General features: G+C 36.2%; 1 protein-coding gene across 8 annotated transcripts in view; it reads left to right on the forward strand.

Moving 5' to 3' along the window:
- The window catches only part of PAM (peptidylglycine alpha-amidating monooxygenase), a 289,915-nt gene that overhangs the window by 151,732 nt on the left and 123,006 nt on the right, over positions 1-15,177 (forward strand). For all 8 annotated transcript variants that reach the window (XM_012721812.1, XM_012721814.1, XM_012721815.1 and 5 more), the window contains exon 4: positions 12,539-12,596. In XM_012721812.1, coding sequence (XP_012577266.1) covers positions 12,539-12,596 — 58 coding nt within the window. The remainder of the gene's footprint in view (positions 1-12,538; positions 12,597-15,177) is intronic.

A 15,177-nucleotide genomic window follows, 5' to 3' on the forward strand; every position in this document is an offset into this window, starting at 1 on the left:
TTTGAAAGACACAGTTGCCTTAAACTTGAAATTGAATAGGTTTTCAACTTTTGTTTTCATCAATATTGTCAGGCTTTTTAAACTGGAAACTGGCATTTTATTTACTCTTGGCCCCTAACTCTTCATATATTTTCATGTCTAGTTAATAAAATATCTAACTGAGTATATATTTAATTTACATGTTATTTTACTCTCTGAGAAGATAAAGATTCCAAAAATTCTGAACATTGCAGGTCATTACAGTGAATGAACCAATTATCCAAAGATTGTCTCTAACAGGTCAAATTTAGAATAGTGGGAGTTATTTAAAATGTGCTTCATGACCTATTGTTGTTTACTCTACAAAGATCTTCCCTCCCTTTTTTGCTAAAAGGCATCCCACTTTTGTCCCCTCATTGACTTTCTGTAGCTCAGAAAGTGAATCTTGGTTAGACTAATCATGTCAGTTCTTTTCCTTTGGTAATAATTGGCTTATAGATGGTCATGTGGCACTGTTCTGACCATTTAGATTTAAGGAAATTCTCTTGGAGATGAATGCTTCTGGGAGAGTTTCATTCCTGAAAAGAGACTTAAAGATGAGACCTCCTGTGTATTGCCTTTAGGAATCACTTTGTGAGTGAATAATAATGGAAACTGCAGCAATCTTGTGATATTGAAGAATCCTGTATATAAAGAAAATTTACTGAATGATAGAATGATAGGAATAACCTAGTCTTTAATGACATTGTTGAGTTTCTGGATGGAATAAACATTCTGTATTGTCCTAGTTATGGACTTTCATTATGGGAGAGACTACATCTATGTGGATTTAAGCCATTTTGAGTGGTTTTGTGCAATTCACAGCAAAATTGATTCACAGTGATGATAAATATTTTCATAGACCTCTTACATATGATTGAGAGAGTGGATATTATGATTCAGTATGTCCTTTGTTATATGTCCTTTGTGTATGTGTCCATAGACACAATCCACTAAAAAAGGAAAATGTTGTTTCTGATAAACATTTCCATAGCACTAATTTCGGAGTGCCATTTTGCATTCTTAAACTCTTTTAGTAATTTTAAGTGCCATTGGCAATGAAATAAAAAAGAATTAGTCATCTTTTAGACAGAAATTTCTGCTGATAGGTGCCATGAATACAGAAATATATTTGAATTTTACAAAATTACTTACACATTTCTTTCCACAGGAAGCCCATATGTCAATAAGATGCTATGTTAGTGCCAGTTATCCATGCATTTAAAAAGTGAAGGTGCAAATAATACATTAATGCATCAATTTTCAGATTGTCCTTCACTTTCATATATCACAGAGTCAAATAGATTATGACTGAGGACTGTGGCCACCTTGGTGGTGGGTGTGAGGTGGTGACAGCATCTGAGGAAGTGTGATCCTGTGCTTCTGAATCATATACATTGTTTTAAACCAGTGTTACCTCAATAAAAGTTTTTAATTAATTAATTAAATTTATAAGTAAAAGAAAAAGTTCAGTGGCTTCTGTTTTTCTCAAGAAAATCACAAGAAATTAAAAGACCAAAGTCTGTAGCATGTACTTCTAGTTGTGTGCAACATCTGTTTCTCTTGTCCAACACAAACATGTTTGCTGTGTCTGTATGTACTGGCTTTTGATTTCCCAATTATATCAAGTTCTCTCAAATTTTGTGACATATGAAGACTATTTTCTGTGCTTAACTGCCAATCTCTCTTTTTTAAAAAAGATTTATTTATTTATGCCTACAGAACTGGGGTATAGGCCAGAGGTGCAGGGCTGGTGAGAAGATTCACCAGAGACAGAGTGGAGAGCAGAACAGGCCGACTGACCAAGTACACTGCTGAGGGGAGCAGCAGGCGGGTCAGGAGAGGTCTGCTGTGCCATATGGGTCACCTCCCTGGCCAGAGATGGAACTTGTTCTGAAGCGGCTGTGCTGGCTTCATAGTGCTGGCTTCAACCCATTGTGCCACCAGGGAGGGCTGCCAATCTCTCTTTATCTATATCATTTCCTCTAAATGACTGGCTCTTGTAGTAGCCTATACTTCTATCATGAATTATTTGAAACATCAAAATTTAGTGTCTATATATGTGATTATTTGCTAAACTAGTGGACTACTATAAGTTCTATAAGGATAAAGACAAGCATAATTTTACTCACAAAATTCCATTTCCTAGGACTGTCCAGCATATGTACATTGAATAAATGATGGGTCGATTGGAAGAATGGGTTTCTATATAGGTAGTCGAAATGATTTAAAGGTACTGAGGTTGCTATGGGAAGATATAGGAGGGCAGCTTTTAAGTGATTAGAAATCAAGATCACTTTTTCCCTCCTGATGCTGATAGAAACAACTCAAGTAGTAACAACTCAAGTAGTAACTCAAGTATCTGACAGACCCACTAAGTCCAGAGTGTCTCTTCCCAAATGCTATATTGTCCCAAAATTAAATTAAAATTAAGTAGCCACTTATTATAAGAATATGGTGTTTGCATAGTGATTGTTGAGTCTTACATCTATTCTGAAATGCCTCCCGAGTTTCCAATCAGCTATGCCAAAAGAGAGGAATGTGACTACTTCCTGTTAGCACAAGATTCAGAAAACTGACTACTTGCGCATTAAGGGAAATGATAAAAAACTTACTGCTGATTTAAATGTGAGTTCTGTAGGTCAACAAAATATTACAGTTTTCTCTCAAGTAACTCTTTCCATAACCAGGAAGCCAAAGGAGGAGGCCACCACTGACACTACCTGTTGAACTGTTAATCTTACTCCATTACTAGTAAGCTCCTTTTTGTTGTTTTCTCTTAAATGAAAGTACGTGAAAGCTCTGCAACAGATGTTCCTTACCAGAATATTTTTTTCCTTCATCATTTGCTTGTACAGATATATAATTCCCAAAGAAGGTCTCTTGCCAGGAAAGTGGCTTTCATTTGAGTTACTTGGCATTAAGAATCTTGTCATCATCAGCCATAGTGTGATTATAGTTTAAAAATGCAAATGGGATTCTGGGATGAATCGACTGAAGTATAAAATTCATATGAATAAGTGATACTATATAAAACCCTGGTTGATGGCATCTATAATACAGGTTTCAGTTCAGTCTTTCTTAAAACTGTGAGTTTAGTGCCAATAGAGGAGGAAGGTACATGCAAAGTTCAACAAATATTTATGGAGTGTCTAGTGTGTGCCAGACAATATTCCACATGTCTGGAGTGCTAGCAGGACTTTTTACAACAAGATTACATTCTAGGTTGGGATAAACATCCAAAAATTTGGTGGGTGTGCAATTTGGCATAATGGTAAGAGTAGAGCAGAATATTTTTAGCGAACATTCTGCATTAGTCACATAGAAATGTTTTAACATAAAATTTCCCTGTGATTATTTCTTCCACAACCAAGTAAGTATAAATAAGTAACATTTTAAAAATATATATGGTAAGATCATGACAATAAAAAGGTAAAATGAGGCCCCCCTGGTGGTGCAATGAGTTAGGACGCAGCACTGCAAGCTGGCTGCAACCACTTCAGTGCCAGTTTGATCCCCCACCCCAGAGGTGATCCACATGGCCTGGCAGACCTCTCCCGTCTCACCCGCTGCTCCCCTCAGCAGTGCACTTCCTCAAACTGTCTGTTCACTCTTTTTCTGGTGAAGCCTCTCACTGCCCCTGCACCTCTGTATGCATACATAAATGATTTTTTTTTTAAAGGTAAAATTAGGGGATATGACATAAACAAGTGAGGTGTGTTTATCTGTTTTATCAGGGGTCTCTAGAATGCTCACTTCAATGAAGCAAGAATATTTCATTTAGGACTCAAGCCAAATGCATATAACCACAATGAATTTATTGGAGGAATGTATATTCCAATAATATAAGAATGTAATTCAGTTAGCAGTGAAAGAAGAAAGGTAACGAATCTTTTGGCAAAGTTTGGGAGACTGGCAAGAAGAATGGACCGAATCTGACCTGGAGAGTTCCTGTAATCTGTTCATCTTCATGGAGGGATTGTGCCACTTCTCAGGGAGAAATGACTATCATCAAATCTTTGGGAATTCATCAGGACTGCAGACAGGCTTAATGTCCCTGAACATCTCAAATTGTCCAAATTTGGTTCCTATATCTATACCACTTTTCATAGGCACATTATCAAGACCACTGATTGATTTAGGAGTAATCTGTTAGCAAGCCAGAATTTATCTGCTCTTGCTTTTTACATATCTTTTTATCAGTATCTTTCATAAACAAGTGTATACTTTTTAATTGACAACGTAAGTCACTCTATCTCCATTTCCCCTACCTTTCCATCAGTGAGAGACAGTACAATGTCAGTACCTATGGAAATCTCCAATTAAATATCTTAGGTTCTGGGTTCAGAGAGATAATTTTTTTAATATATTTTATACTACAGAAATTATTTATGCTTTGGTATAATTTCTCTTTGCTGTACTACTTTTTATTCTAGGGTGGAGTTGGAAGAAAAAAGACCTCTGTCTCAACCTAAGGTTAAATTATATATGTTCTAAAATCACTTATGGAAATAAGACCTTGATGTGAGCAGTGAGAAGATTCACCATACACAGATTGGGGTGCAAAGCAGGAGGATTTTACTGAAATACTAATACTGCTGCTAAGGGAATCAGTAGGCAAGTGAGGATAGGTCTGGTGTGCCTATCCAGACACTCTGGCCAGGGATCAAACTCAGACCATCATGGTGATAACCCTGAGATTTAACCTCAGCGCCACCAGGGAAACCCATGATCAAAATACTTGTCAAAGAAACTCAGTCATTTCCTATACCTTTCCCTTAGTGGACTGGCATAGTTATACTTAGTCCTTGAGATTTCCACTAATTCTTCTTCTTTTTTTAAGATTTATTTATTTATGCATACAGAACTGGGGTATTAGCCAGAGGTGCAGGGGCAGTGAGAGGATTCACCAGAGACAGAGTGGGGAGCAGAACAGAGGGACTGAGGAAGTACAGTGCTGAGGGGAGCAGTGGGTGGGTCAGGAGAGGTCTGCCGGGCCTTAAGGATCACCTCTGGGGTGGGCAGGAATCGAACTCATGCTGAAGTGGGTTTAGCTTTTTAGTGCTGTGCTTTAACCAGCTGTGCCACAAGGGAGGGCCCAAGATTTCTACTAATTCTTTGCAGAACTCAAGTTTTTTACACCCAATGTGCATACTGTATGAAAATTAGAGGATTTGTACATCATTCACAATTTTCTGGATTGGAATTAAAATGTACATGCTTCTCCAAAGAAGACATACAGATGGCTGGGGACAGAGGAAAAACATGTTCTTTTTCATTAATCTTCAGGGAATGCAAATCCCTGCAATTTGGGATACCAAATCACACCTATGAGAATGGCCCACATCAAAACAACTAGAACAAGTGTTAATGGGTTTATGTGGAGAAAAAGAAACCCTCTTACATTGTTGGTGGGAAGGTAGACAGGTCCAGGTCCAGCCCTTAAGTAAAACAGTATGGATATTTTGCAAATTATTAAAAATGGATCTACTACATGATCCACAATTCTACTCCTAGTTAATTGCCCAAGAAATGCAAAAACACTAATTCAAAGGAAAATATGCACTACTACATTCATTGTCACCTCAGTTCAATTGAAAACAGAATAAGTGTCAAAGACAGATTAGTGAATTAAGATGTGCATGTAAATAAACAAAATTGAATACTACTCAGCTATAAAAGATATGAACTCTTGCCATTTGAACAACATGGAATGGAACTGGAGGTTGAGTTATGGTATGCAAAATAATTCAGGAGAAAGACTTGGTGTCATTTATATGTGAAATACAGAAAAACAAAATTTTTAAATGTCAGATAATAAAAAGCAGTAATAAGAACTAGGAATCTGACTATACAGCTGAGAGCACCAGAGCAAGAACACAAAGAGTGGGAGCCAAGTGGGGAGTAAGAAAAATGGACTATTGTGGAGGATCACGAGTATCTCGGTGGTGAGTTAGTGTGGTAACACAGTGAAGGGGGTCATCTTATATCTCTAAATCACAATGTTGTAAACCAATGTTAAAAGAAAATTTGTTTGTGCTCTGGATGAGTTGAAAGTTTACTGCCAACTCTAAAGCACAAAATCACCCTTGTACCACACTCTCTCATTATTTAAAAAGGGCAGATAAGAAACATTAGCAGAGACCTTGCTGTCCACAGAACAATGTTTCTCTGAGTTTTGACCTTTTTACAGAGAAAAACCAATTTGCAAAATAGCCAAAGAAGTAAGCAAAAAGATAAAATGGGTCATGTCTGTTTGTACACCTATTTGTGTGACCACATTGAATGATCTCCCAAAGAAAGGTGCTCTGCAGGGATTCTTCAAGTCTGAACAATAAAAGGGCAGAGAGGATGTTATCCAATCAGCATCAAATCAGGGTGCTCAATGCTGGAATCTAAATGGTACCTCTGCTTTCCCAAAACAAATTACTGGTTTTATGTGAACAATCTTCTTGTCTAAAATATACAGATGGTATTCTTTGTCCCTTATTAATTTAAATGAGTTGATTTTATTACTACCTATTCCATAGTAACAACTGCATCTCTGTTTCACAACTGACTAAATCAAAGACCACATTTTTGTTAAATAATATAAGCAAGGTGTAACTGAACCTTAATGCATACATAAGACCTTTGTTTAAAATGGGTAAGGCTAGCACATCGTATGACTTCTTCAGTAATAAGTGCATTTTTTGTCACTTTTAGTATGGTATCTTCTTTTGTCAGAAAAATGTGCTTTTCTTGGATAGATTCCGGCAGCAATAGTGAAGACACATCAGCAATATCATCTCCCTCTTGATTCAGATTTGGCTGATGTGTCATAACAAATAGCACTGGGAGACATGGCTATGTAGATTCACAATATTTCTTCCTTTTTGTACATCTGAGCCTTATTTTAGCAGTTTGAATCTGCTCTATTTTATAGACAGTCCCCTAGCAGCAAGCTCAGATACAGTGTTCTTCCCACAGAGAGAAAAAGAAACATCATGAGGATGATATATGGAAACTTGTGAAAGGTTGTACTGGTAGTTTGGGTTGAATTATAGAAGCATCCTTTCTAAGGCAGTGTGTTTTGGGTGAAGAAACTATTGTAATGGGCAGTAAGAGTTTTTTTCTGTTGTTGTTTTTCAGAATGTGCTAGAGAGAAACATTGATTTGAAGTATATATATATGTTTTCAAATAGCTGTTTTGCAGAAGCAAGATGCCAAAATTTAAAAAGCGTGGCTGCAGTCCAGTTTGTTAACAAGGTTTTATGAAATGTTCTCAGGTTCTATTTAAAATATACAGGACTTGGACTATAAAAACTTCCTGTTAAAATTTATATCTTTGATTTTTTTTCTCCTCTATTTTTGTTTAAGTTAGCAACAAGCTATATTTAAAAACTGATATTTCCTTTCAAGTGTCAGAGAAATTTGAAAATAATTTCTAATGGCTCTTTCCATGGTGGAACAAGAAAGGCTTTCATGACCTGGATTCAGTTGCATGTCATTAGTGTCTAGACGTATTTTTTGATCATAAAAAATTACTTCCGTTTTTCAAGATTTATTTATTTATGCATACAAAACTGGGGTACAGGCCAGAGGTGCAGGAGTTTTGAGAGGATTTACAGAGTCAGAATAAAGAGCAGAAATGGCAGATCAATGAAGTACACTGTTGAGTGAGCAGCAGGAGAGACAGAAGTCTGCAGAGCCACATGGATCACCTCCCTGGCTGGGGATCAAATTCATGCTGAAGTGGTTGAGGCTAGATTCATAGTGCTGCACTCTAACCCTTTATGACACCAGGGAGGGCCTTACTTAACTTTTTTAACTTAAATTTTTCCAACTTTAAAAAAGTATTTGTGACAACAACCCACTAACTTTATCATGGGAATCAATTGTTGGAAAGCTTTAGAATAAAGTAAAAAACTCAACAAATGGTCTCCCTTTTTACATGAAATCATAATAACACCATGCATTTAAAACAGTTGAATTTCTTTTTTGTATTGTTGAATGATAGTATTTATGAAATTATTGTAGTTACTAATCAGCATATTATTAAATAGTAGTTTAACTATTTAAATAAATAAGCAATTCTGCAAAAAAAAGCAGAATGCTTATTTGCTTATACCAGTGTCATTTGAGAAATGTGCTGTTTTCTTAATATTGTTACCTCAGTAGGTTTTGCTTTTTCTAAAAAAAAAAAAAAAAAAAAAAAAAGCTTTCCACTTACAGAGTTGGTTGCATAAACTATGTGATTAATCATTACCGTGGTTTTAAATGTATTCATATTCACCCATCCCAATGGGAACAGAACTTTTTGTTGGGTCTTCTTTAAACTTTGGCTTCTCCAACTGAATAGTGTAATTCACTTTTAGGGACATACCTTCTTTACATAGACCTTGAACTCTCAACTTAATTCTAGAAATAAAACAACAGTACCAGAATGTTCCAGAATAAATCACTGATACCTTTTATAGTTGCACAGAAGCTATATAGTTTAGAGTTGCAAGCTTCTGGTCTATTGAACTGTGGTATTCAAGAGCTTTCAGCTAAATGCTAATTATTGATCTGATAAACATTCTATGTTTTGAAGGTAGTTATCTTTAGAGAAAATTGTTTACCTTTTTTTCCCATCAGAACTATTCTTGATTTGAAAAAATTGGACATACATCAAGTCTTAAATCAGAGTATAATGGGTATGGTAAGCCATTGATGCAATGTATAATAGAAATTTTGTTCTCCCAAAATATTTTTGCAAGATCCTGCAGAGAAACTTCATCTCTCCTTCTTAAACAAACAAACAAAAACCTGAATAGAACAGGAAGAAAACTGAGAAAATTTGAACACATTCTCATTTTAAAGCAGTTATATACCAAGAAGTATTAATTAATAGAGAAGGTATTCTCAAGTTATTTTGTCATTTTAAATCATGGAGCTGATGGTATAAGCAAGAATTACAATAAGGATATGATCAATTCTGAGTAAAAATATTTCCTTTATTTATTGTTTATTGTGAAGCCATCTTGTGCTTAGTTGATATTTTCATCAGAGGTACTAACTTGCTGAATTTCACATATTTACTTAAGCCTGTAACTTGCCTATTTCAAAAACAACTTGAGGTGACATATAAAAAAAAAAGGTAAAGTAAAACCAAAAACTATAGTTAAAAAATATATACAATGGAATATTACTCAGCAACCAAAAAAGAGAAACACATGTCTTTTGCAGCAACTTGGATGGAGCTGGAAAAGATCATGCTTAGTGAGATAAGCCAGAAAGAGAAAGAAAAATACCAGATAGTTTCACTCAGAGCAGGAGTATAATGGACCAGGCGAGAAAATAATCAGAATAATGAACAGCCATATACCAGAGACATTTTGTGGGGGTGGAGTGGGGAATGGGATCAAAAATGGGGGTGGAGGGAGGGAAGTGCACAGGACTATGGTGATGGCACACGGGTGACTTGGTGATGGGAAATCCACGGGGATTACAACTGAGATAAAAAAAAATGATGTAAAAATAAACTGTTAAAAAAATCTAAATAATTCATTTGGTTTGCATTTCATTACAACTTTTTGATCTTTTCTTGATATAAATGTATGTCTACCTACTTTAAATTTACTTTTATTTTTATATTTGCTTTTTTCATTAATTGTTTACATTGTTGTGATGCAATAGTCAGGCTGCCTATGTTCAGCTACCAATTCATGCATTTGCTAGTGTCATAAATAAGCCAGTTAAAGCGGTAAGGAAATATTTTTCTTCCATAATAACTACTGCTAGAAAGATCATCCACTATGATCTCAACTCTGTTTTGTCAAAAGAAAAGACCAGAAGTGCTTTGAAAGCCTGTAGAAGGGAACTATTAAGGGCAAAACACTGAGGGATCAAAGGGACCTTACTACATGTGACTGGTCCATAAACAGAAAAGTAAAATTCTCTTTTCTCTATGAAAGGAGACAATGATGCAAATTAGAGCAAGGTATTGATTTGACTGAGAACCAGAATGGACTACCAGAAGACAGTTCTGGAGGGTAGAAGGTTTACATCTCAAAGAGGCAGAGTAAACATTTGTAATTTTAAGTCTTCTAAATAATTACACTGTGAAAGGATTTAGGAGCCATCTACCAATTACCAGGTTTTGGCCAGAACAATCAGCTAAAGTTACTCAGCTATAGTTTGCCTCAGTTTTCTCTTCTGTAAAACAGGGGTTTTAATACCTGTATCATAAGAATGTATTTTTGGAATGAGAGGAATTAATGCATAGAGTGTTTAGAACAGGTTTGACATGTAGTAAGCTCTCAATAAATATTATTTTTTTTATCTTGAAGGTTGAGTTTCTATCTACCATATTGGATTGTTTTAGTTATTAAGTAATACAAGTAAAACATTGAGAACTGTGTCTAGCATTTAATGACATTCAATGACTGTTAACCAGTAATAGTGTTAGTAGCAGAAACAGCTATAGTAGTCGCTAACTTCTAGTTCTGAATTATACAAAGCATTACTCAGGATGTTTGAATAGAAGTGAATCTTGAGCTTATTGTTTTTCACATTAGTATGGAATAGATAGATTTTGTAAATCGGTCATTCAGAAATTGGAAAGGGTATTTATGAACAACCCTACACACATGGTTGTAAATTTTTTTAAAGATTTATTGACGCATACAAGAACTGGAGTGTAGCTAGAGGTGCCAAAAGAGAGTGGATTCACCAGATACAGAGTTGATTGCCGAACAGGCAGATCTACTTACTGAAATACACTGCTGAGTGAAGCAGTGGGCAAGACAGGAGAGGTCTGTTGTGCCATGTGGGTCACCTTCCTGGCTAAGGATTGAATTCTTGCTGCAGTGGCTGCAATAGCTTCATAGTGCTGAGATTTAACCCATTGATCCACCAGGGAGGTCCATGATTATAAAATCCTTAAACATCATTTTGTCAATGTATTTCTTAGGGTTGGATACACAGTTCCCTTAGACTTAATATGTTTACTATATAGCATTCAACTTTTTCCAGTCCATTTCCTGCTTAGTAAAATCGGGTAAAAACTGAATAATCAGAAAGTCTGTAAGAAATGAAACAATTTGCTTAAATGGAAATAACAATGGTATGTAAAATAAAGTAGTAGTAAAGAATGAATATTTTCTGTAATTTTCATATTAAGTTACTTATTTGATACTTATCTGTACCCTCTTTTCTCCCTACATAGAAATAAGTAAAGAAGAGATACAAATTCATACTTTTCCAGTGCTAACACTAAGGTTTAGAGAAGCCCAAATGATCTCTGCTCATGTTAGAAGAGTCTCTTGATTCCAGTGGTATGCAATAATAATCCATGAAGTTTGAATTATTCAATGAGTTCAGCAGCTATTTGTATTGGCATATTATCACCATAGCTCATCATTCACCACATACGGATTTCCATTAAGAAGTAGAATGAAAACATCAACAGAAGCCCATTCTCCTTAAATTGCAATTTTAGACCTAAAATTTTTGATATTCATGTATTTGATAGTGGAAAAATGTCATTTAGGTAAGAGAGCAATAATGGAAATGGAAGAATAATTTACATTATTGCTGATTTTTTCAGTATATACTAAATTTTTTCCTCTATAAAAGTATGGCTTATTATTTTTTTAGATTTTTTTAAATGTTCATTTATTTTAATCATGGTAACATTGGCATACAGCACTGTAAATGAATAATACAAATATAAAATTATGTTTTAAGACTAACTTTCTATTCATTATCTTTTTGTCATTAATATTTGGGGCAGTTATAAAATGATTGAGGAAATTAAACATTTAGTCATACATATAGCAAAGAGGGTCAAAACCAACTGCTACCTTTTTATTTATTTTATTATTATAATAGTTTATTTTTACATCACTTCGTACTTTTTTCCATCTCAGTTGTAATTCTCGTGGGCTTCCCATCACCTGATCACCCGTATGCCATCACCATAGTTCAGTGCACTCCACACCCAAGCCTCCCACCCATTTTTGATCCCATTCTCCACTCCACCCCCATACAATGTCTCTGGTATATAGTTGTTCCGTATTATTATTATTTCCTCCCGCTTGGTCCTTTCTGGTCCTGCTATGAGTAAAACCATCCGGTGTTTTTCTTTTTCTTTCTGGTTTATTTCACTAAGCATGATCCCTTCTAGCTCCATCCATGTTGCTGCAAAAGGCATTTCAACTCCTACCTTTTTAAGATCAAATGCATTTAATAATTTCATTGTTTTTACCAAGCTTTTAAAATGTTACCTCTTAACTGTGATAGTCCTAGAAATACCATTCTTGATAACTGATTATATAATAGAATTGGAAATAATTTAGGAAAGATTGTTAGAAAAACAACAAGGGTCCTTAGTGCTAGACTTAGCCCATCGGCCCACCACCCAACTTTTACCAGGCAGCTTCCCCTCACTGGACCAGTAGCTTGTTTCAGCTATAGTCCAAGCTTTTAATGGTTATTATTTCTTCATTGCTAGCAACAGTTTAATTTGGATTTTGTATCTTTCTTTCTTTAATAGTCGGACACGTACTTCTGCATGTCAATGCGCTTGCCAATGGATGAAGAAGCCTTCGTGAGTAAGTATTGATTGGATGGTGTAGGGGGTGGGCAGTGGAAGGAAGGACAGCTATTTGAAATCAGTGAAAGGTTCTTTTTGATGGTCATGAACATATTAATCTTTTACTGTCAGTTCCTCAAATGTATTTATCATGCCTAATGTGGAAAAAAACTAGAGCGCACTACTGAGAGACAAGATTACAAACTGTATCTGGAGAGATTCATGAGTAATAGTAGTTAAGTTGTTGCATGCATATGTCGATGGTCGCCAATGCCTCGCAGTCCCATTTGTATAGTATTGGCTTTCTGTCTGTGTCTGGATGCTTAATTCCGCTCTGCTCAACAGACTGTTTATTTACCTGCCGGTTCATGCTATAAATTGACTGCAGTTAGACTCAGCATTGGAGAATGTAAGATTTTACCTGTCAGACAGGTAGACAGATAGGAAGGAAGGAAGGAGAGCTTGAGAGAAGAAAAGAAGGGGGTGGGGGGGAAGGAAAGAAAGAAGAAACTTTGAATCTGTTGTTTATATTATAGAATGAAAAGAATCTTAAATGACAGTTCCTTCCCCCAAATGAGTCTTTAAATCAGACAAGAAAAGTGACAAAGCACCATCTGTTTTCATCTAAGTTGTTTTAATTTAAACATCCCTTATGACAGACTTTAACTGTTTAGGGAAGGGGTGACAGGCAAATTATTCATGGCTTTGTTCCTCACTTTCACTTCACTTCAGCCTCTCTGGTTTGAGATGTTGATTTTCAGGAGATCTTGGTGGTAATGAGGGTTGTACTTTGGTCCCTTGAAACTAATCTTCAAGTGGGCTGTCTGAGGTGACTATTATGTGAATTGTAAAATGTATACAGTAGCCTTCAGGCCATCTGAGGATGAATTTTCATGAGGTGTACCCCACAGGAATATACGTCACCGACCTGCTAAGACAGAACAATGTGCATTTCTTTCCCCACACGCTTTGGTGGGGAAACAGAAACAAAACAGAAAATAACAACCAATAACAGCACTCTCTAAGCAAAATTTGCTCATGCTCAATTTTAGGAATGAAAGTCAGAGTTTGGGATGTTAAGTATTGCCTGATTGTTCCTTTGTATAATATTTAAACATTAACAAGAAAAAAGTAAGGAAGGATAACACTTCCAGATTCTGAACTTGAATGAAAGAAAATGATTGAAGTTCCTAACTGTATAGGGCTTTAATAACACCAAATATGATTTAGGATGTAAATTCATCATGAAAACATTAACAGTAAAGTTTTGCTCATTTTCTCCAAAAAAATGGGTTAGGGAAAAGACACAACTGGCAAGCTGACACCTAGACTGAGGCAGACAGCAGAGGAGAGGAAGGGTGAGGGGCCAAAACAGTGCGGGGGAGGGTGCCAGGGACCATGAGGGGGGAATGGATCACAGATACAGGGTGGTGGGAGGGTGCCATGAGGGGGGAATGGATCACAGATACAGGGTGGTGGGAGGGTGCAGGGGAGGGTGCCAGGGACCACGAGGGGGGAATGGATCACAGATACAGGGTGGTGGGGGTACTACAGGGGCCACAGCTGAGGAGAGCAGCACAGGAAAAGGTATTTACTCATAACAGCTTTTCCTTTCCTTTCCCCCCCCCCCCTAGTTCAGGTATAGATATATTTCCTTCTGTTTCATACTTGCTCTGAAGAGAAGGCTACTCTGCACACCTAAATAAATAAGATAGTTATATTTCACAGCAGTGTTAAGGTCACATGTTAACTGGTTACTGGTGTGTTTCTGCTAGTTGGGGGGTAGTATATGATTTCAGAACTGAAAACGCTAAGGTCAATAAATATATATCCTGGGATGTGTTACTGCTCTTTTCGTGTAAGTGTGTTTACTTTCACATAATTTAAAATTGAAGAGGGTAAGTGAATATATTCAGTCAAGAAAAATACTCAGAGGAAGCCCATCAAGGGCTGTATTAGAGCAAAGTGTTAAATATTTCTACATTTTCTTAGGTAACAGTCTTCTAAGATTAAACTGCTCCCTGTTCTAAGGTCCTCGAAGGGTCATATAAGGTTAATAACTGTTTTCAGTACTTCTTCTTTTCCTTATGGCTGAGAGGATTGCATGATTACTGAAGTTTGTCACCTGTTCAAAACAGCCTTGTTTCATCTTCAGTAAGTCCTTTAACGTGTTACCTTTAATACAGTACTTTTAATACACTCTCCCAAGTGATTTGTGGGGAACATTGTGCACATAAATCCAGCCATCACGAACATTTGGGGTAGACAAACTAGAATTAGAAAATTGAAAACCAAAGAGAAATTCTAGTCACTTATGTAATGAAATAAATGTGGGGAATTTTCTGTGTATTATCTTATTAAGTCCTAGATTAGCTCTGTAGGGCATCCCATTTTATAGTCAGATAAACGAGACAGGATCATCCTGTTATCACCTTGCAATCAGCCATTACTTTCTCAGGATCCACAAAACACTAATATAGCAAAATCTCAGCATATTTAAGGCATTTTAGAGAAGAAGAAACAGAGGGTTAGAGAGGTTAAGAAATGTACCCACACTCTTTGCGAGCTAGCTGTTATCCTGTTTGCATGCAGTTTAGGTC

Source organism: Condylura cristata, unplaced genomic scaffold (genome assembly GCF_000260355.1).
Source record: "Condylura cristata isolate star-nosed mole 26May11 unplaced genomic scaffold, ConCri1.0 scaffold00007, whole genome shotgun sequence".
Classification (NCBI taxonomy): Eukaryota; Metazoa; Chordata; class Mammalia; order Eulipotyphla; family Talpidae; genus Condylura; species Condylura cristata.